At 38.0% G+C, this 24,132-nt stretch overlaps 4 protein-coding genes across 5 annotated transcripts in view; all 4 read left to right on the forward strand.

Annotated features, from left to right (window-relative positions):
• LOC135714022 (neurobeachin-like protein 1) overlaps positions 1–24,132 on the forward strand; it is a 160,192-nt gene that overhangs the window by 123,835 nt on the left and 12,225 nt on the right. The window lies entirely within an intron of this gene.
• On the forward strand, positions 8,901–12,817 carry Cpr64Ac (Cuticular protein 64Ac). The gene is made up of 2 exons (XM_065237268.1): positions 8,901–9,253; positions 12,229–12,817. The coding sequence occupies exons 1-2, from the start codon at positions 9,242–9,244 to the stop codon at positions 12,736–12,738; spliced, it is 522 nt and encodes a 173-aa protein (XP_065093340.1). The 5' UTR covers positions 8,901–9,241; the 3' UTR covers positions 12,739–12,817.
• Positions 14,485–15,501, forward strand: LOC135714020 (cuticle protein 21-like). The gene is made up of 2 exons (XM_065237277.1): positions 14,485–14,577; positions 14,664–15,501. The coding sequence occupies exons 1-2, from the start codon at positions 14,563–14,565 to the stop codon at positions 15,261–15,263; spliced, it is 615 nt and encodes a 204-aa protein (XP_065093349.1). The 5' UTR covers positions 14,485–14,562; the 3' UTR covers positions 15,264–15,501.
• LOC135714018 (cuticle protein 21-like) lies at positions 20,038–21,093 on the forward strand. The gene is made up of 2 exons (XM_065237275.1): positions 20,038–20,136; positions 20,221–21,093. The coding sequence occupies exons 1-2, from the start codon at positions 20,122–20,124 to the stop codon at positions 20,842–20,844; spliced, it is 639 nt and encodes a 212-aa protein (XP_065093347.1). The 5' UTR covers positions 20,038–20,121; the 3' UTR covers positions 20,845–21,093.

Below are 24,132 nucleotides of genomic sequence, written 5' to 3' on the forward strand. Positions count from 1 at the left end.
AGTTGCTTCACAGCGATATAAATGTTGAAAAGCTCAGGCGTCCACCTCTTAGTTCGCCTTTTTGTCCACCTAAAATATTCATAAGTATTACAAGCAATCAAGAGTTAATGAACAATCAACAAAGCATCCTATTACACTAGTAACCCCGCAATCTGATGCTATCATAATTTTCAGCAATGTCAGGAATGCTCACAAACCCCCAACATTTGCCAGAAAACTTACTACTAACTCAAGGTATCTTCCAAATAAGCTTCAAAATTGCATTTTTTTTTTTATCAAATGTTAAATTCAGTCCTCTATATCCGTAATACGCGCGCGAGGCTCAAACCTTTGTAGACTACTATTTTTTTTACTACTACTATTAAATCATATATCAAAAATCCATCATCACCATCGTGGCGAACAAAATAGTTTTTGCAGTGCTACAATAATTATTAAAAAGTCGTTATAACAGCTATCCATACAAAGTAATCCGTTAAAAATAACTTCGTCAAGATACATAATTTGTCAATTCATAAAAAAAAATCACTGGATAACCGTTCAAAAGACAGTTTTAACGTGTGAAATGCAATGTCTCTTAAATTCTGCTAATGTTGTTGAACGTTTAATGTGTCTAGGCATCGAATTGAAAACATTTATTCCTTTAAAAAATAATGAATTCTGTGAAGCACAAGTCAAGAAATGTGGTGTTCTTATTTCATCCGCGTTTCTAGTATTATATCTATGATAGTCACTTCCTCTTTCAATTCGATCACACAAATATCGAGGCAGCAAACCGTTAACTACTTTAAAAATGAACACCATAGTCAAATATACAATTCTTTGCTTCACCGACAACCATTGTAAGGCGTCTAACATCAAAGTTGAGGAAGTGAATCTATTACATCTCAAAATCAAACGCATTATTTTACTCTGCAAGCGCTGTAATCTCGATATTTGTGTTGCATTCGACAGAAATAAAATGGATGGGCAAAAGTCTAGATGAGGAGAGATGATTGATTTGTATAGCTGTATTTTACTGGCAATAGTTAAATCGTTTTTCAATCGACATAGAATTCCATACTTCTTGGCAATTTTCTTGATGACATTGTCAATGTGAGAGTTGAACTTAAGTTTGTCATCAATAATCACGCCAAGATATTTAATCTCCTGAACGCGATCAATAGTCTCATCATCAATTACAACAGAGACGTTCTCATTTAATCGATTCCGCGAAATTACCATAAATTTAGTTTTACTTGTATTCAATTTTAACTGCTTACACTTCAACCATCTACTTAGATACTGCAAATCTTCATTCAAGTGTGAGACGGCAACTTCTAAATCCTTAGCTGCAATGAATAACACAGTATCATCTGCAAAAAGGTTAATGTCGCAAAACCGTAAAACACGTCGCAAGTCATTAATATACATAATAAATAAAAGGGGCCCTAATACACTTCCCTGGGGCACTCCAAGGTTGTTCCCCACGGGACTGGAAACAGAATCATTAAAAACAGTCCGTTGAGTTCTGTCAGACAAATAGCTTTCAAACCATTTATATGCAGTACTCGTAATTCCAAAGCGCTTGATTGTACTTAACAGTAAGGGCCTAGAAATTGTTTCAAAAGCGCGTTTCAGATCCAAAAAAACAGCAACAATCGTATCTTTACGCTCCAAGTTGTCTTTCCACTTTGCTAACACCAAATTCAATGCAGTTTCACAAGAATGACCTTCCCGATATCCCGATTGTTCTGGTATCAACAAAGAGTTGCTATTCAAATACTCCAACAGCTGGCCTTTAACAACAAGTTCTAAGATTTTCTCTAATGTGTGCAACATGTTGATGGGACGAAACTCTTCGGCTTTAATCGTTCCAGCAACTTTTTGAATAGGAATCACTAAGGATTCCTTCCAAATTTGTGGCACATGTCCATTCTGCAATGATTCATTAATAAGGTCCAGAAAGATGTGGCCAATGACATGAAAGCAATCTTGAATAACTCTAGCATTAACATTATCTACTCCAGCCGATTTTCCTAATGAAAAACAAATAACTCTAAGTTCATCTAATGTAATTGGGTGAAAAACTTCAAATCTGCAACTACTATTAACTGGCTGTTTTATTTCGTCAGGTTCATCGACCAATTCAATAGATTGATTAATCAATGAAACACTGTCTACGAAATAATCATTAAACTTAGATGCAATTACTTGTTCTGACTGTTCTAATGTGCCATTAAAAGTTATGGACCGCGGTTTGCAATTACTAGGTTTTAATAAAGATTTCAAAATTTTCCATAACTCTTTGCTGTTGTTTTGATGCTGATCAATCTTCCTTTGAACATATTCACAACGAGTTTTCTTTATCGATTGTGAATACTTATTACGCGCGATTGTGTACCTAGTCCAATGATTGTCATTATTAGATCTACAAAACTTTTTGTACCATTTGTCCCTTTTCCGTTTAAGACGCAAAAGATCCAAATTGTACCAGCTGTTCGAGTTTTTCAAAGAAACAAACTTTTGCTCAACTAGTTGATTGGTACACGTTTTCAAAGTGTTATTAAGAACAGCTGTAGATTCATCTAAGTTACCGTCCGCGAATGGAAAATCCAGGCTTCTCTCAACAAGGTTTGAAACAGCTTGCTTCGAATATTTCCTCCAGCACTTCAATTTTACAAAATTATCGTTATCGTTAACATGGTCTAAGACATTAATCACTAAAGTCTCATGATCGGTTATTTTCAAATCAGTATCCGTAACTGAACAAATGGAATCAAAATTGGAATAAACGTGGTCAATTAAAGTTCTACTGTGCCTGGAAATACGCGTATATTCATTTACCGTTTGCTTTAAATTAAAAAACTCAGCTAAACGCTTCAAATGATTCGAATTATGGTTATCACGCCAATTAATATTAAAATCACCAGCCAATATATTTAATTTACTAGAATCAAGGAATGTCTCGAGCCAGTTCTCTAAAACTTCAACAAAACGCTGGTCACTAGAACTGGGAGAATGATACAAAACACCATAATTACCCATCTTCATGCCACGTACAACTGTAATGCCCAAGAACCAGTTGCCATCAATAACTTCGTTGGTACGAAGGTTGAATTGAACTGATTCTTTGACATAAATAGCAACACCGCCAGTGTGTCTAGAATGTGATAAACAAGCAGCAACAATATATCCCGGAATACTATACTGATCAAAAGCTTCAGTTTCTACAATATGAGTTTCAGATAATAAAACTAAAAGAGGACGTTTTTTCTCAACAATCTGACGTAATGCTACGTAGTTTGTTGACAACCCCGCAATATTCAAATATAAAAAATCGAATTGATTCACATTCCTGGAACTTGGCTGCTATTTATTGAAACGCAAGCTGCTTTTCTTCTGATCAAAAAGTCTTTTATAGAGCAAACATTCCGAGCTAAATGCGGCATGGTTGACGTCCAAGTTCATTTTTCGTTCTTTATTCATTTTCAAACAATTAATACATTTCAATACAGTTGACGTACACTCTGACGTTTTGTGTTGTTGGCTGCACCTAGAGCATCTATCACAATTTTTGCAATCCATGCTCTTGTGCCCAAATTCTCCACATTTGAAGCATCTCAACACATTAATCGCGGGAACTATCGAGCACCGATCAAACCCTACATTTACTTTTTTCGCACATAACAAACATTTATAAGTATCGACATCGACTTCAATTACAACACTAAACTTGTTATAAGTGAAGCGTGGATTTTCAAACATGTTCACTACTTTTACATCATTAATAGCGATGTCTTCATTTTGACTTTTTAAGTAGTCAATAAAGACATCGGAGGAGAACTGATCGCTCATGCCCACTATTTTCAATCTTGGCACCGAAGTGGGAACAACAGCACTATATTTTTCACCCAGATTGCTTTCAATACCATTTTTCACATCACTTACGTTTGCTCCTGTTGCACACTCAACAATAATGGAGCCATCTTTACCATTTCTAAAATTACTGATTTTGTGTGTTTTTGGATCCAACTGAGTTTTTAAAAACTTACGAGTATCTTCGCAAGGTTGTTTGGACTCTTTCGGTTTAATCACAATGACTGGACGAGTCTTACGATTTTCTGGTTTGTTACTTTTACTATTACTGTTACTATTAGTTTTACTTTGACTAATACGACTATGTCTTTTTACAACATCCGCAAAACTCGCATTTTCTTGAAAAACAACATCATCATCATGATCACTATTACTAATTACTAATTTACGTTTTTTGCGTCTGGTATTTTTGTCCGATTCCGACTGAATCGTCCTAGATGAACTGCACGGATCATTCTTTACAGCTAATTGATTTTCCGCATCAATTTTAAAAAATGAACTTTTCATATTATCCAATTTCTCACAAATCAAATTTTCAAGACCATTTACATTTATTCTAATATCTGCCATCCCGCTTTTAACCGCGATGTCCACCTGAGCAGCAATGTGATCTCGCATGCCAGTGATCGAGTCCGAGAGTTGAAAAACCTTCTTCATCTCTTCCTCTATCCTTTTGACGCGCGAGATCAGATCATTCTGCTCGTCACAACTCTGATCTGATAGACAACTATCACACTTGAACAGAATATTTGCATTATCTGCTATAAGCCTGGCCGCAGTCTTAGTGAGTGCCGCACAAGCGAAATGGAACGTTCCATTGCACGGACCTACACACGTAACTGGGAGCCCACTCATAGCAATAGACTGCTCGCATACATTACACACATCCATTCTACCAAATTAAACGCTAACACTGTTAGCAGCAGACATATACAGGGGAGGAGAACACAAAATAAAATTTTACCGCCACAGCTCACTATACAAATCAATAGCGCGCCGGGGGGAAAATACAAAATTAAACAAAAACTAGTTGCTAGGCAACCTTTCCTCTACTTATCCTGTTAGAAAAACACCACGGGCACGCGTTGGAATAATCCTTTCGCGGCACACGCCACTATTTCACACGAAATTATTAATTTATTTTCACAGCACAACTCAACAAAAACACTACTTTGTACGCCATACTACTAGGTTTAAGGTATTTCCAAAGATTTCTTCACTTTGTACACTTTCACCAGAATTTCCGAAAAGGATGGGCATAATAAGTTGAGATTGATTTATTTCATTTTGGCTGAGCTTTTCATGCTATTGAAATTTTGATAGCCGCATTCTGTTTATGTGAAGAAATTGTTGGAAGTTTCCCTTATACTCTACAGGTGTTGGATTCTCTGGTTGGTAAGATGACGGCGATAGGATTCCACGTCGTCAGATTCCGCCTGTTTTGGTACACCATATTCTTCATGCACCTCGAAAAAGATTTTTCGAAGTTCCTCCGCTGAGGCCGGTATTCCTTCGGATGCCAAATTAATGTTGATGCTGGTATTCGTCATTCCTTCATGGCAAAACGATGGCTCCTTGTCATGCATATATGCCAAATATAGGCGAACGATGTATATTATGTTAGTGTCCCGTAGTCGTGCTTTCAGGAAACGATGAGTAGGCGCAGTGTAGTAGAAGGGCAATCACGCTTACCACTACACCACTTTTCTGAAGAATGTAAGCACCTATAACTTTAAATAAAATAGTTCGATATCTGATTTAAGATAAAATGAAGACCATATTAATCATATTTTTTTTTATAAAAAGCCAATTTAATTACAAACAACTTCTACGAAGACGCTAAGGGGGTGGTTCTCATGCCATTTTTTTGTTTCAAAAGCTGTATCGTTTTTCGATATTCATAACTGTATCGTTTTTCGATATTCATATTAAAAGTTGAATTTTGCGTTTTTCCCAATCATTTCGGCCATACGTTCGTACTGCAAACAGAAATTCAAGCTGAGGTTGTTGAATCGTAGAGATCCAAGCACCACATAAATAATTTATTCCCGTTAAACTGCCGTTTAGATCCACAGTGCACAGGTCTAACATCATTTGTCCAAAATTCTAAAGTAGTGTTTTCGTTTAAAACCAAAGTTCTGTTAAGAAAAATGTGTGGTGAGTATTTCGCTTGACAAGTAGAATACATTGAATTTGATGAGTAGAATGTTGCTTTTAAACAAATAAACTGCTGTTGAATTTAAAAAAAACTGCGTCCTGTTGATGTACCTTTAACAGAGTTGTTTACGCTATCTTAGGAATTTAAAAAATATTTTTAATTTTGATCTTACAACATGGTGCATTGATTTTATGGCGTGATTAGTAGCCATATCGATTGCAGTAATGTGCTTCAGAACTTCAATATCCACGCTCCCATCCGCCAACTCCGCAACATTTACTTTTTGCGGAATCCCGGACACCGCACCTAGTGTAGAAGACTAGTTTTAAAGAATAGAATTAAGTATTTTTAAACAGGCTATTCTTTTAAAGATTATGAACAAATTTATAAAATAAATTGCAAAGAAATCCATGAGAATATTGACTTCAAAAAGCCTAACAATTAACCCGTTACTCAAGGGCCGCGGATAAGGAAATTCGCCATTCCGGCGGCTGCAAGATCATTAGCCAATCACCTTGCACCGGCATAAACCAGACCTTTGCTCGGTTGGCCGTGTGTACGGCTTTGGCCATTCTGGTGGAATTTCAACACTCGTTGCCGCGGATGGCTGACTGCAGTGCAGAGCTGTGGAAAAGTGGTGCACTCTAATTAGACGTTTTCTCGTCGTTTCCATTTTGAGTGTGTAGGCTAGTTAGACCACAAACTGACTGTTGCTTTGACTTTTGGACATTCGACAATATGATTAGATTAAACGGTTTCAAAGTGAGCCATCATTATTGATTTGACTGCCATCGGAATTAGGATTACATTTGGATTTTACAGCAATTATCGGACCTTCCGATAGCTGCACCTCTAGAGTGACTTCGGGTTCTAATTCTGAGTCAGTCAAAGGTATTTTAGAGTTGAAAACGTTCTGTGGAAAAGTGGATATTATTACTTTGGATGATTGTCAGGGGATCTAAATAATTAAAAACAGTCCCTTATATATGTTGTGGTGTAACGTTTTATTGATTGATATCTCAATAGAAATTTATTGTTATATGAAACGACAGAACTGACTTTTAATAAAATTGACAATTAAAAAAAAATCGGCACAAATATCAAACAAATAGGTTGAAAAATGGTGAGTTGAATTTACACAAATAAATATATAATAAAAATCATTCAGTCAATCAGATTTTCATCTGTGAAACTTAGATCGTGTTTTGTAGAGTTCACTGTTTTTTTATTTTTCATTTTGAAAGGTTGCACGTTGCATTTCTATTTTGACACATATCAGAAGAGTATAAAGCACATGGAAACATATTTATAACAGCAGCTATTGGATCTGTGAGTAATCCATGCTTACATAACAAACTTCGATTGCAGTTGAATAACTCTCTGCACTGCCAATCCTTTAGACAACGACATTCCATTCTAACCATTTCTGTGACACACGCGCTCTTGTCATTGCTGTGAAATCAATATGATATATTAAACTCGTTTCGCGTTCTGTTTGTATTCTACGTCATTCATGCAATGCTTAGAATACAGGAGCATGATTTAATTAAACCACTTTTTAGCGAGTGGGTAATTTTTCTGGTTCATTTTCTACGCCGAAACTGGTCCATTCGACAGTCGGCCCACATTCGAGACATGCTTTCAGCCATGCTTACCTCTGTTCTGTCCAGGGTTGCCACATATATAAATATTCTGTATTTTACCGATTTTCTTGATAATTTCTTGAGCAACAATCTGTGCGTAACGGATTTTTGTAAAAGTGCAGATTATACATATTTTTTCGCGAATCTAAATTAATTTCCGGATTGATTTGAAGCAGGGAAAATGGATGTAATGTCGACCCCTAATGCCCCTAATTTTGGCCCATTAATAAATTCAACAATCCACTATGTTTTCAAAAGCGACCAAAAATATCCATTAGTTACCGTCCCAATGTTGCGTTCATCTAGATAAAATTGATAAACTGCAGATTTTTAGCGATGGGTCCAATCTTAGATACATAGGCCAAGCCATTTCCCCTATATTACGATTTGAGTTTTAATTTGCCATGCATTTTACTTCGAGTGTACTTTTTTAATTTCTGTATTTTTTTCTGATTGTTCTCATGTTTTTCAAATTCATTTAACGTTCACTGGGTTAATATTTTTTAAATAGCTTTTTTATAATAGCTATTTACCACAATTATGCAACTAAAATACAGAATGTGCCAAATGCATTTTAAATCGTTTTCGCAGATAAATGTGATGCACAATTTATTCAATATCGCTCGCTAGATGAAAGTTAACCCCTTGTACACATTTATCTAGACATTTTCCAGTAAAGGAACATTGAGTGTTCGCGAATTACTGTCAATTCAGAGAGAAAATAGCATCCTGCATCGAATAGTTCGACACATGCAGCGTTAATAGCATGATGTAATTTTAAATGCTTATTTTTCGTTTGAATTGGCAATATATGCTCCAGAAAGTAACGACACGGTTTAATTTACATTTATCGACATTTCCTTCAAAAACGCATTTTGCTATGAAATTTTAGATCATCAGATGATACACATTTTTAGAGCAGATGTTATTCCTGGCGATACAGATTTTTTCACTAAAAAATACAAATTTAAAGGTGGCAACCCTGATTTTGTCTGCGGTAGTTCAAAGTTGCGGCAATCCACTAGGGAGAGTCAATTGAACTGCAAGCCAATCAGCTGTTCAGTGTCTCCAATGAGTTACTACTGCCTTTAACCGCTTCTGCTGGTTCGGAGCGTTAAACAGGTATTTTCATTCACAACTAACTGCATCTTGGCTGACCGGTGTAGAGACGTCCGAACACAAGAAGTGCAACTTGGTGCAATTGAACTCGCTCTCAGAACCTGTTATGTGGCGCGGTTGGTGCTTTTCAGAAGACGAAAAACAAATCTCTAGCTACACGTGGTGGGAAGAAATGCAACCGTCAGCATGCACGGATGGAAAAGAAAAATGTAACATACCTTTGAACCGACTTTTTCCATGTTGGTACAGAAGGGGCTGGCCGGTCCTCCCCAGAACGTTTTGTTTGACACCGTCTCGCGGAGTGTATTTATAAGACTGTCTTAGAAGATCTGAACTCATACCAAACATACAGCTCGTCAAGGTATACTAACTTACAAGAATCTGTAAATCTACGTGGCTTGAAAAAGCTTCTTCAGTGTCGGATAGTGCGTGCGTGAAAACAGTGCCGTTGGAGGACCTCACAATGATCGGAAAGGTGACTTTCGCTTGCAATGGTATTATTAAGGCAGTGGATATTCCAACAGTTCAGATGGTGTTTTGTTGCGTGTGATCTCAAATTGTATTCAAATTTTGTTCAACTTGTTTCAAAGAGTCAGAAAAAAAAAATCAAAAAACAAAAACTATATATATGGTGGGATAACAATTTCTGTTCCTAATTAGGACAAAACCGAAAAATCGTGTTAAAACAGAATTGAGTGTATTTGAAAATGTTTAAAAAATAATACGTTTATTTCAAAATGGAAATTAACATTTCCTATCTTTTTTAAAAATTTGTCTGTCTATCCAAAATTGCATGAAATAGCTAGAATCATCGCAAGAAACCGATTGATTTTTTGGAAAAATGTTCCCAGACACGAAGAATGCTCATTCTAAATTTAATGCATCATGAGCTTTGGGGGATATTTTTTTTTACCATCGGACAGGTTTGGGTCGAAGCGTCTGAGAATTTTAGGAGATTTTTCCATCTGGTAGAGGTTATCATTATAAGAACGAAAATAATTTTAAAATTTTTGAAACGATACTTGAAGGCAAGAACATGTGTTTGGGTGGTGAGATATGTTGCGAACCATTTTCGCAACATATTTCACCACCCAAACACATTAGCTTGCAATATTTAAAAAAAAATCGGTGTGGTTTATTTTCCAGAAAGATTTAAGCTGATTTCTTTTATTTTGATAAGAAAACCTTTCTGCTAATAGTGGACAGTCATTCCAAATGGCTTGAGGTAGAATCAATGCGGTATGGACAAATGTTAAAGCGGTAATTAAAAAATCCTTTCCTGTTTTTGCTCGTTTTGGTCTACCAGATGTGGTAGTAACAGATAGAGGTCCTCCATTTCACTCTATAGAGTTTGTTAAATTCTTAGAGCGCCAAAGAACTAAAGTTCTTAAAAGTCCACCGTATAACCCAGCAAGCAATGGTCAAGCAGAAAGGCTGGTGAGAGTTATCAAGGATGTTTAAAAAAACCTGTTTGATGAAAAGACAAGGTCTTTAAATATAGAAGACCGATTGAATTTTTTTAATCAACTATAGAAATAGTTATCTTGGTACGGAAGGGAAGTTTCCTTCAAAAAGAATGTTTTTGTACAATATCTTTTTAATCATTGAATACACTCTTAATGTTATTGAATCGAAACTGGGTTACTACAAGTGCATTAAACTCTCATTACGCTGCTTTTACTGTATTTGTTTATTTTTGTGCCTTTAAAAATAACATGAGATTTCCGACATGATTGAAGTGCATTCTCTTGGATATAATATAAAAATTTATTTTTTGCTGTGTAGTGTTAGTTTGCGTGTGGTGGGACAAGCCTGCGTAGTGGTAGCATCCATGCCTCACACGCAGCAGTTCATGAGTTCAAATCTCTTCCGCGGACAAGTCACAAACAACCTAAAATGAAAACTATGAGTACCGAAAATTTGACGTTTGAAGTCATTGTTTGTAAAGGTACTTGAAAGTATTTTATCATTAATGCTAGATTTTTGAATCCACCATTTATGCTCATCTCAATAATTGCTTTTCAATTCGTTATACCAAAATACTGGCATTTAAGCCTTTTAAAACCGGTCTTTCGCTATTCAGTATTTCGGCCGGTATTACCGGTTTTCGCTATCGGTACAACCGGTATTGAAACCCCTTATTGAAGAGTTGCTTCGATTGAAAGATCTGTTGAATAGATTAATATTTTGAAATAAATGCACTTATAAGCGTTCAGTTATTCCCATTTGAGAAATAATGGTACACAACCGTTTTAATAAAATAAAAGGATATTGATAGAAAAATTAGGGTTAAATTATTTATTTAATCATGGCCTTTTTTCGATTAGAAAAATATAAAATCACAATGCAAAATACATTCAACAACAAATTTTAGTCCCAAAATTTCTAATAACAGAAAATGCTCACTTTGAATTTACTCAAGTAGACCAATGTATACTTAGTGCTTCGATAAGCATAGTCAAATACTTTCCTTTCAATCCATAAGTTTCGAAGCATTTGAACTCATTTAGCATAGATAAAAAAATCCAGGCATCATCAAAACTGCAGCAAAATTTAAAATGAGTATTACCAAAAACAAACTGGTATTTTCAAATGCCAGTAAGGGTAAGTGAACCAGTTTTTGACAAAAGAGGTTTCCTCACTCTATTTTTTACCATATATATATATCCATGCAGGGTAAGAACATAGATTTTATTCTTTGTTTGATATGTGTACGCGAATGAAGTGAAAATTTATGTCAAATTTTAGGGCGAAAAAATAAAAGACTAGTGCCTGTCGATATTTAGGTGCCGAAAAATTACCCAGTTTTGCCGGTACTACTGGTAACACAAGCAGTAAAATTTCATGTTCTGATGCAGTTTTATACTTTTTAAGAAGGCTCCCCTTCTTTTTAGTCAACTTTCCACATTTTTTTAAATTTAAATGGTTGTTCTTTCACCGAGTCAACACCGACCAGAATTACTTCCATTTATTTTGTATATATTTTTTATTGTATTATGGAATCATAAGATTAAAAGAAAATAAGCAATAAGATTTTAAAATAATATTTTATATTTGTAAGTAATAATAAGACGTTGTATGGAATGTGTTGTATACATAAAACCTGGTAATTTTGCGTTCAAAGAGTCGCAATCAGCGATTTTAGCTCTTCGCGAAGAATGAAGAACGAAGAAAAATAGAATAGAGAGAAAAATATAAAATCGCTTATTACGACTATCATAAAACGAAATTGGCAGGTTTTATGTGTCAAACACAAACTTAACCTTTTCTTGTTACTTACAAATACAAAATATCATCATCATAAACATCCCATTTTTTTAATGCATGTAGTAATCCTGAACATCGATACACACTTTTCTGCATAAACAGCTGCTACCCTGTTGGAATATTATTATTGCTAAATGATCGTAGTCTAAGTTCTGTATTGGACATTTTTTCATTAACCACTAGGTGCTAGTACTCGCAGCTACATTTGCCGTAGCAGTCGCAGCTCCTGTTTACGGACCAATCTCTTACGGTCCAGCACTATCGTACGGTTATGCAGCCAAAGCTATTCAACCTCTACACACAGTGACGTTAGCCAAACCAGTAGTAGCAGCAGCCCCATTCATCCACCATGCTCCGGTGTTTGCACATGGTCCAGTTGTGGCACCAGTTGTCAAGCACGTCGAAGCTTTCGATCCAAACCCACACTACAGCTTCAGTTACGGAGTAGCCGATCCTCATACCGGTGATTCCAAGCATGCTGAGGAACACCTGGAAAACGGAGTAGTGCACGGAAGCTACTCTCTGACCGAACCCGATGGTACCATCCGCAAGGTTACCTACACCGCCGACAAGGTCCACGGATTCAATGCAGTCGTAGAAAAATCTGGCCAGGCTGTCCATGCGGCGCCAGTTTTCAAGAAGGTCTTAGCTCCAATCGTGCATGCGGCTCCAGTCGTGCACTACCACCATTAAATACCGTTGGCCGAAACCGAAACTGCCTTTTAACTCAAGTTGTATGATATGTTTATTTAGTATGTAAGAGTAGCGAATAAGTAAAATAAATGGAAGCAGTTTGTCTTCGTACAAATGGAGGCAGTAAAATTGAACAACAATCAATAAAATTCGATTGCCAGCGTCTTGAAAAACAATGCAGTTGCATTTCTCGCATGAGCAAAAGATGTATCTGTCCTCTTTCTTCTCAATAAAAAAAAAGATTTTATAGATAACAGAAATCGCCGTTCAACCCGTGTCAATACAACTAATCTACCAACCCCCGAGCACGCGTCATGCGATAGCATGTTGTTCACGTCTTCGGTTAGCATTGCATCAAGCGACGCAAGTAGAATACGTTATTGTTGTTGATTTCTGTGTTAAACAAGCCTCCCTTGTACCTATATCACCTGGAATAACCATTTTAATGGAAAGGTCTTGATGCGTATGCTGTAATAATTACTAAATCATTATGCTTAAGGTTTCACCGGGGCGTCCAACTGAAAACAATTTGCAGACATAATTTGTTGTTGACAAGATGAAGCCTTACAACATTGCATCTCCCAGCAGCATGATCAATCCTAATTGATAGCTTGCCAATGACAAGTGGGGCATTCAGTGGCGTTAATTAAGTCCAATCGGTTAATCTAACCGAACTCAATGCTTATGTGCGGGCGTAAATCATTTACTCGAAACATTCTGTTAGAAAATACTCTCTCTGTTTGAGTCATTTCGCGCAATTGAAATTTATACATGTGCCTTCGTTGTCAAGTGCGCTGGCCAAGAAATGTCCCTCCTTCAGCCACACCGTGCCTGACGGCCAGCATGACCAACCAATCTGGGTCACTTGCCTTTGGATTTGGTTTCTATTTGTCATGTCACCGCACCGGTCTGCGCCTTGTCAGTGCTGACTGAAAGCAATCGCATTTTCTACCAACTTGCTGAGAATTCCGTATGCATCGATTTAAATTCATTACGATTCGAATGGTATTCATCGGTTGCGAAGGTATACATACATTACAATTCACTTTCGTTGACTGGGAACGTGACATGCAATACTGTCGGACATACGGAATATGGAAGACAATGGTTGAAAACTCACGTTGACTCAGTTCTATGAAAAAATAGACGGTTTATCGAGCATTCATGTTAGTATGATGGGTACCTCTTTCTCTGTCTTACATTTGCAAGGCAAACATAGGAGTTTTTATGTTTCCTAGAATTATGAAAGATGCCGTTAGGCAACTTTCCAAAAGATAAACTGTTGTTCTCAAATCATACGTGATTTAAATTAATGGCATTAGGACATGAAGGGATGGTTTCAGGAATAATATTACATCAGCTTTCAAATTCTATAAACGTGCGTTTTACATCAAAAGAAACATGGTTCTCGGGGAAATTTCCAAAAACATTAAATTATAGTTTAACATAAACACATACAATAAGCCTTATTCTCAGAGACCATTGACCCCTGGCTGTCTGAATTTTTCACCAAAAACTGATGTGACCTTCACTCCCTCGCTTACGTATTGACAGAAGCACCTGTATCTGACATAGGAGACTTCCAATGTGAATGTTTAACCTTGAAGATGGATAACATTCCTCTGATAATATCCTTCTTCAGTGTATGTATTTAAATCGTCGGTGTTCACAATTCGATAGTGGTGGTTCGTGGGGTGGATTTTCATTGCGAATTGGTGATTTTTATTTTTGGTATATAAACGCTTGACAGCCAGTGATAGGTATGTCAGTTAGCTCTTCACTTTTCGTTTGAACAGTGTGAAATACCCTTTTCTAAGCTTTACAATGAGTTTGCTTAAAGTAAGTATATTTGGATAGTGTGTTTAGAACATTTCAGTGATTTTAAAGTGCAATAGTTAATCGAGTGCATTGATTTGAATTTTTAGGTTGCCGTTTTCGCCGCACTAGCTCTGTGTGCTAGCGCCGATCCTAAACCAAACCCGGGAGTCCTGGCCGCTCCAGTAGCTCCAGTGGCTTACTCAGCTCCATTTGTTCAGGCTCCATTCTATGCTAGGGCTTATGCTTCACCATTCGCCTATGCCGCTCCAGTTGCCGCTGCTTACACCGCTCGTGCAGCCCCAGTTGTTGCTGCTTATAGCGCTCCAATCATCGCTGCTCGTGCTGCCCCAGTCATTGCTGCTCGTGCTGCCCCAGTCGTTGCCGCTGCTGCCCCAATTGTTGCTGCTCGTGCTGCCCAAGTGGTTGCTGCTCCCGTTCAGGCTGAGTTCACCGATGCTTACCCACAGTACCAGTATGCTTACAACGTTCAGGATACTCTGACCGGTGACTCCAAGACTCAGGAAGAGACTCGTGATGGCGATGTTGTCAAGGGATCGTACTCCCTGATCGAACCTGACGGCAGCCGTCGTATTGTCAACTACTACGCTGACCCAATCAACGGATTCAACGCTGTTGTGCAGAAGGATGTCCCAGTTGCCGTTGCCACCCCAGCCGTTGCTGTGGCCGCCAAGACCGTTCTTGTTTAAACAGATAGCACGTCTCCGTTGTAGCGATGATTAGAATCTGTCTAAATATGCTGTGTATATAGGATCAATTCCCGAGTGTAAATAGTCATTAGGACTCCAGCGACACAATTGTGCAACTTTAAGCAATCACTCATCTGTACATAATTTCCACTGTAAAACGAATTGCTAAAAGACATGCACTTTGTATAGCATTGTTTTAGGTAATAAATTCAAAACAAAAACGCTTATTATATAAAAACCTGCTTGTTTACTTATCTATTCTTTCTCCTTTCAACCCTTGTTCCACAAAAGATTAGAAGGTTTTTTTTCTGGCATCACATATAATAGGAAGAAATGGTGTAAAACGCACCGGCGGGCTAAGATTTATTCAACGATTTGTAAGAGTTTTAACAGGCAAAATAAGAGCATTCTTAACATGTAATATATGAATCAACCAGGTTTTTGATCTGTGTGAAAACAGAATGTTTTTCGATCACAAATTACTGAATACAATTTTAATGTACAAAGCTCTGAATTGAGGGTGGGTCAATATGCGCTGTGTTGTTTTGGGAGCCCCTAAATAGCCTTTGACTATTAAACGAAAAATAACAGTCTGCGACAATCTCAACATGTAGCAAACAATTTACTACAAAGTAGTCCGTCTGTCAAAGTGGGTTGGTGAAGCAAAGCAACGCACGTATCATATTTTGACAGCCAGCTTTTCAATAGCGTTTTCGTCAATGAGAATCGAGAAATGTTGCATGTCAGTTGTCACGTGATACTGGTCAAATGATGCAACACTGGGTTATCCTGGAATCACTAATATCATTTAGCGGCGCCGGTGGTGTAGTGGTAAGCGTGATTACCTCTCACTCCAGCAGGCCTGGGTTCAATCCAAGTCGGCGCCGCCGGGATGTTCTGAGGCATAACATCTCTGATCACGCCTTCCTTCGGGAAGTAAAGCCGTTGGTCCCCGGTTCATGAGTTTGATGGGTCGATAGGTAGGGTCCAGGTGTGGGAGCTGCCTCCCTGGCGTCGGTAGTATTGGTGCTCAGCACGGAAAACAAGATCGACGGAAAACAAATCAAAGGAAAAAAAAACTAATATCATTTGACCAATACAATACATTACGATATCTGGCCCAGAGCAACAGAGAGCTAGGAGCTGATGAAAGCTAAGTGAAAATATACCACACTAGCACTAACACAAACATCATACAAAATACATTTGTAACACTAACACTGATGGTGACACGAATGCAATGAATCAAACATTTAGCTAGGGCCTCGAATAATTAAGATCATAAACTTGGAAAACTGGGAAATAATTCAGGATTTATGGATTTTTAAGATCTTAGATTTAAATTTTCAACATCCGGCACAGAAAAAAAAATGACTCAAGGATTACCGATTTAAATACTCTAGAACAGGAAATTTACATCGAGATCTCATGCTTGGACCAATTTTCTTGATCTCGAAATAAAAATTCCTTATGTTTGAGTCATGAAAACAATAGTAAACGTTCTTTGACATTAAAAAGTTACGAGATCTCTTATTATGAAAAATGGTCATGCTCTGAATACAGAAAATAATAATCAAGAACCACATCTTTTCAAGAATTTAGGTCATGACAAGGTATCAAGATTTCCAAAAGAAAGAAACCTCACAACAAATATTAAACATGTCGGGCTCCCCAATTTTACTATTAGTTTTTAAAGCATCTGAGACTTTGAAACTTTTAAAAATTCTGTTGACATTTTTCAAGCTCGATAATTAAAAAAATTAAAGTCAATTCCTTCTTCTTCTTTTTATTCTTCGCATTTCAAGCTTATTGCTTATTGCATATTAGCAAAGACATCATATCATACCTGTACCATTTTTGCATTAGTATAATTGTGTGGCAATTCCCAGGGAAGTCGCAAAATTTTCCAATCCTAAAAATTCCTAGACCGGACCGGAAGTTGAACTCATTCATCTCCACCATGGTCTGCAGGAGAAAATAACTAATGAATACCTAATTCTGATCTGATACCAAAATTTGGTATTGACCAGCATGACATAAGAGGTAAAATATCAAAGAATAATACCAAAAAATTACATGGAAAATACTTTGTAAATACCAAAAATTGATATTTGAATACCAAAAACATACCTGGGTGGTATTGTTTTGGTATTGCATTATCATAATTTGGTATTGGACTTGTATTGTGGGAACATTTTTTTGGTATTATTTTTTGGTATTTTACCTCTTATGTCAGGCTCATCCATACCAATTTAAGGTATAGAGATATTCGTTCCTGCTCGGGTACAAACGAGAGGTTTGCGTATTTGAGCATTTTTTATCCAGTGCTGATCAAGCGCAGAGCACTATTTGTCTCTTAAGGGGAGGTTCATTTGGGTTTGGCCGAAAATCGTGCAAACTTTGCGAATTTTTTGTGGGAAAACGAAAGAACATACAAAGTTGGGCTAGTTAGTTTTAATGCATTATACATTGATGACTACAAAATGCTTTTTGTTTTTGAAAAATTCAAAATGGCGGCTTCAAAATGGCGGATCTCGTCGGCCTCTGCGCACGAAACAATGTCCCCTGCTGTCAATTGTAGGGCCTTCCGTGGTAAACTGAAATGAGTAACTGTCATATATTATGAAAATACATAAAAATTTCCTACGGCATATACCTAACCTAATAGAACAAGGCTTATCATTGACAAGAGTTCTCAAAACATGGTTCCGAGAAAAACGCGTTTAAAGTTTTTGGCGTGACATCGGTCCGTTCGTGACATGGGTCCGTTTAAGACGCTCTAACTTGAAAAATACGTATTGTATCGGAAAATCCTTTGACACATATATTCTACACATGTGTAGTTTTCATTTTATGTAAAAATAAAAAATCTATTTTTTCGACAAAATCTAAATGAACCTCCCCTTAAATGCTGGCAGAGTTGCCAGTCTTCTTGATATGTTGTCTTCGATTTGAGTAAAATTGAAAGGAATTGCTTATGCGGAACTTCTGACAATTTTCAATTTTGAGTTGAATTTTTCTATGAAGAATAGCAAAATGAAGTGATACAGTTGTGTATCCTTATTCCCGGATGTTTTGTTGCCCGCATTCCTTTATTCGTATTCCTAGATGCTTCGGCAAGTAGAATGCTGACTATATAAGGATTCCTCACTGTGTACATTTAGATTTTTGTACACAACGCATTTGCATTATCGTTAGGATTTTTTTTTAACATTTCAATAAGGCGGCATTAACATTAGTTCAATAATGCGAAGCTTTTGAAAAAAAAAATACTCCAACCGTCGTGAATAAATGCTCATCTTTGCAAACAAACTAAATCAACTGATGAAGAAAACATTACCCTTATTGTGTTGTTGATTTGTGTTTGTGAGCATTTATTTTCTTGATTCAAATCACTGTTTACTAAAGCAGTTTCACCCTATTGAAGGACTTTCCGCATTCCACGTGGACAGCTTTTGCGATCATCCCTCCCCCTGTGTCGACAATCATCATACATTGGATTCTTTTTACGCAGATTTCTGAATAAACGCGTTTTTTTTGCGGATTCCTGAATTTGAGCGGTTTTTACGTGGATTTCGGAATGTACGCGGTTTCTTTTACGCAGATTTCGGATTTTACGCGGTTTTTTATGCGGATTCCGGAATTTGCACGATGTATTTTTACACGTTTTTTTTACGCGACTCGTATCCCTGCGACTCCATAGTATTTTTTAATTTGTATGGACCGTGGAATTTGACAAACACCCCCCCCCTTCCCTTCATGGGATGTACATTCCATTAAATTTTTATACCGATTAAAAGCGAAAATTCGAGGAAATTCTGCACTTGGGTTCTTTTGTGATATTGAGGTAAATACATATTCGTAATCTGCAATAAAAATGAATTCCAAATCCAAAATTTCATCAAATTTTTTTGCACTGGAACTCTTTTTTTTTAACAAGTACGATTACATTAGCAAAAATCACCAAACAGTGAAGCTATTATTTTACTTTAAATATTGATTAAACATCATGATAAAAGTCTATGGGATCGAAAAAAAATGTCATTGTGCCCGGAAAACGAAGCTCTCGAAGATGATGTATAATAACCGATAATTTTTAAAAAATTATAGAGCCCAATTACACCTGTTTGTATTAAATGCAATGCAACAACCGCACCAAACATATGTACATGTACAGCAAATCCATCTAGACTCGTGGTTTCAATGTCAGTAAATTCGCACGTCTACGTGTTCTTCACCATACACCTAACAGTGGCAGGTGGTTGGTCTTTATGCCAGCTACATCGCCGTGAAGCATAAGGTTTAATACTCGCTGCTGCAGCCTTGAAACGACCTTGGGGTTTCCCTCTACCTCCACGCTGATCATTATCGCATCCAATGAGTAGGGAGCAGTTTGCCGGTCGTCGTGGGTCTCCAAATCTAACGGTGACTACTGATGCAAACGTGAGTCAAATTGTTGTGTCCACCTACGCCACCCTGGCATTGCCCTAGTTGTTCCAGTTGGCAACATTTATACAGTAGCAAAGGTGTATGCAGTTGCGGCTTTGCTCTTTCCAATTGAAATACTCAGACTTCAATATAACTTACATTGAAGTGTCGAACGACGTATAGTAGTAAATTTGATAAAAGTACGTGATTGTTGTGAATAATTAGGATGATTGAACCGGGCTTGAGTGAATTTCTTTTCGAGCTTCCTTCGTGGTGATCCGATAGTGGTGGTTTGTTATATGGAAATTCAATTGTGGATTGGTGATTTTTATTTTTAGTATAAAAGGACTTGACAGCCAACAAGAGGTATGTCAGTTAGCTTTTCACTTTTCGTTTGAACAGTGTGAAATACCCCCTTCTAAGCTTTACAATGAGTTTGCTTAAAGTAAGTGGATTTGAATAGTGTGTTTAGAACATTGTAGAATTTAAAGTGCAATAATTAATCGAGTGCATTGATTTGAATTTTTAGGTTGCCGTTTTCGCCGCACTAGCTCTGTGTGCTAGCGCCGAGCCTAAACCAAACCCGGGAGTCCTGGCCGCTCCAGTAGCTCCAGTGGCTTACTCAGCTCCATTTGTTCAGGCTCCATTCTATGCTAGGGCTTATGCTTCACCATTCGCCTATGCCGCTCCAGTTGCCGCTGCTTACACCGCTCGTGCAGCCCCAGTTGTTGCTGCTTATAGCGCTCCAATCGTCGCTGCTCGTGCTGCCCCAGTCATTGCTGCTCGTGCTGCCCCAGTCATTGCTGCTCGTGCTGCCCCAGTCGTTGCCGCTGCTGCCCCAATTGTTGCTGCTCGTGCTGCCCAAGTGGTTGCTGCTCCCGTTCAGGCTGAGTTCACCGATGCTTACCCACAGTACCAGTATGCTTACAACGTTCAGGATACTCTGACCGGTGACTCCAAGACTCAGGAAGAGACTCGTGATGGCGATGTTGTCAAGGGATCGTACTCCCTGATCGAACCTGACGGCAGCCGTCGTATTGTCAACTACTACGCTGACCCAATCAACGGATTCAACGCTGTTGTGCAGAAGGATGTCCCAGTTGCCGTTGCCACCCCAGCCGTTGCTGTGGCCGCCAAGACCGTTCTTGTTTAAGCAGATAGCACGTCTCCGTTGTAGCGATGATTAGAATCTGTCTAAATATGCTGTGTATATAGGACCAATTCCCGAGTGTAAATAGTCATTAGGACTCCAGTGCCACCATCATTGTGCAACTTTAAGCAATCACTCATCTGTACATAATTTCCACTGCAAAAAAACATTTGTTGCTAAAAGACATGCACATTGTACAGCCTCGTTTTAGATAATAAAATCAAAATTGCAACGCTTGTTAAATGAAGAATATTTGTTTGATAGTTTATGAATCGACCTTTCCCTTGCATTTTGATTTGAACTACGCTTTCATAGATCCACTCAAAGAAGCGATTTCACTTAAACAAAAAACTCGGTTAAATTAACAATTTTGCTCCTACCATGATCATTCCTTCCAAAATTAAGCTTATTAATTGTGTTTGTTAGCTCATGCTACACTGGTATTTGAATTTTATATAAGAATTACTAATCTAATCTAATTTAATCTAACACCAACACAGCCAGTTCTTGAAAGCATCCTGGAAAATGATGGATATACTTCCATAATTTTTCTTGTCTATTTAATACATGTTTCACATCAAAGATGCGTCACACATATTCAAACGGCCAGGTCTACTGTGCAGCATTAAGGGGCAAGATGATTCAGAAAACATCGGGCCTGTTTAAAGCGAAGATTTAAACACGATAGTTTAGAATCCAATAAATGGATGAAACGTGGACATCTCGTACCGTACGTTCCGATTTTGGTAATTATATGATTGGTTGGTTGATGGAAGCATGAAAGCTAGAAAGGTTAAGTGATGCTCCATTTTCTTCTGACGGTTGGGACATAAGCACTAACTCTTGTCCTAGCCTTTTATGGCTAGCGCTATAGCCCCATTACTCGCTTTCTAAAAAGAGAAGAGGGAAAGAAGAAGGACAAAGCGGACAAAGGGAAAAGGATTATGTAAACTCTATGAACATAACAAATATTTTTGATTTGAAATATACAATTATCACGACTAGGGTTCGGTGGTAGATCTTATACCAGGTACTCACCACAAAAAGGTGATCTCCCAATGTTACTGGTTTGAAAAGATAAAAATTACAAAATGGAACGAACTCACCAAGTTTAGCCAATTGAACCTGAATGCTGCCTAACATGTGTTGATGTAGAAGTCCAAATTGTAGACGAAGCTTGACGAAGATCAACATGAACTAGTCCGGTTTATGGTAGTTGCGCGGAATGGTAGTCTTCCGTCGATTTGAGATAAACAAATGATGTATGTAGTCGATTTTTGATGGGCATTGGCAAGCCTATTCGTGGCCAATAGTCAGGTTCAACGCTGCGACTCAACGAATGATGGAACTAATTATGGGACGCCTCGTGGAGGTTCTACTTGGCTTCGGAACAGCTTCTCAGTGTCATAATAGGGATTGAGGAACTAGAAATTGTCTCCTGGGCCTTGTTTTGTCCAGTTCAGCAACCGATTATAGATAAAAAAAAATCCACGGAAAAAACAAACGTCAGGTTCGATCAAGATTCGCTTACAATTATGTGGGATTCATCATCAGAGGATGTAAGTGGAGACCGCATGAACCGAGAATGCGATATACACGGTAAGAAAAAAGTACCCAAAATTGAGTTCCTTTCACTCATCACGTGGCTTCCGTGGGGCTAGGTAAAATTAAGTTAAAGAAGAAAACTCAATTTTGAGTAATCCTGGCGTTGACCAAGTTGAAAAAAAAATAATAAAACGGAGCAGACTGGAAACGAACCATGGACGTTGAGATTACGGGGCCCGTGTGTTGACCACTCCTCTATCAACGCTTGTGAAAATGAAATAGTTAAAGGCGCATAAAAGCAACCTCAATGAAAATAAACTTATATTTGAGTTCATTTATTATTACTCAATAGTTGAGTAAATTTTAACCAACGCCGCTTTTCTGATTCACTCAACGGCGGACCTCAAATGATAGAACCCAACGTTGAGTTTTTTTTTAACTTAATTTTGAGTATTTTTTCTTACCGTGTACCTAGCTGCGGTCCAATGCAAGACAATTGGAGACCGAAAAATGAAGAGTGTATTAGTGAGGTAAATTAATTATGTCGAAAAAAATAGGAAAAAGGTTGCCGACTGGACTCGAACAACGAACGTTGCGATTATCAGACCTGTGCTTTCTCTACTGCTCTCTCCATGCTTCTGAAGAAGGATAGCCTAAAAGCGAACAAGAAGCGCTCATTTCCTCTCACACTCGACTTCGTATGCTTTTTTCTGCTGGAGAGATTCGAGGCAAGTGTGTGCGTCGTTCTACCATGTTATACATAAAAATCAAGGCAAATGCTTGCTTGTGTAGGTGAAAGCACAGACAGAACACGAAATAAAAAAGGCAAAAAACCATTACATCGCCTGCAAGGTCAACTTCTAACATTCGCTGCGATGTTCATATACAGAGGATGATAGGAAATGGAACTAACATTCATTCTAATAGATTTTTGGTTTGCGTGTGCACTTTCTTGCAGTAAACGTGATCGAATTCGAACCAAAATTTGCAAGTTTGTTTACAATGACTTACCTTACCAATCAGGCTATGGCCTTGCTATCCTCTGCTGCCCGAAGAAGTCGTCTCCACTCTACTCGATCCATGGCCACACTTCGCCAGTATCGTAGTCTGCGATAGGTCCGCTGGTCACCAATCCACCTTGCCCGCTGCGTGCCTTCTTCTTGTTCCTGTTGGGTCGCTTCCGAGAACCATTTTCACTGGGTCGCCGTGCGGCATTCTTACGATGTGCCCAACCCACCGTAGTCGCCCAATTTTCGCAATGGGGACTGATACAATTCGTGGTTCATTCGCCTCCTCCACGATCCGTCATTCATCTGCACTCCACCGTAGATGGTACGCAACAGCCTCTGTTCTAAAACAGCGCGTTGGTCAGCCACGAGCATAGTCCACGTCTCGTGTCCGTACACCCAACCGGGGGATGTAAGATTCGCTTACAATTATGTGTGATTCATCATCAGAGGATGTTAGTAGAGACCGCATGAACCGAGGATGCGATATACCTAGCTGCGGTTCGATGTAAGAAAATTGGAGACCGAAAAATGTGGAGTGTATTAGTGAGTGAAATTAATTATGTCGAAAAAAAAATAGAAAAAAGGTTGCCGACTGGACTCGAACCACGGACGTTGCGACTATCAGATCTGTGCTTTCTCCACTGCTCTCTCCATGCTTCTGAATATGGTTAGCCTAAAAGCAAACATGAAGCGCTCATTTTCTCGCATGCTCGACTTCGTATGCTTTTTCTGCTGG

The sequence above is a fragment of the Ochlerotatus camptorhynchus genome, unplaced genomic scaffold, assembly GCF_037179485.1.
Source record: "Ochlerotatus camptorhynchus isolate MF236.1 unplaced genomic scaffold, CSIRO-AGI_Acam_v1.1 ptg000599l, whole genome shotgun sequence".
In the NCBI taxonomy this organism is placed as follows: domain Eukaryota; kingdom Metazoa; phylum Arthropoda; class Insecta; order Diptera; family Culicidae; genus Ochlerotatus; species Ochlerotatus camptorhynchus.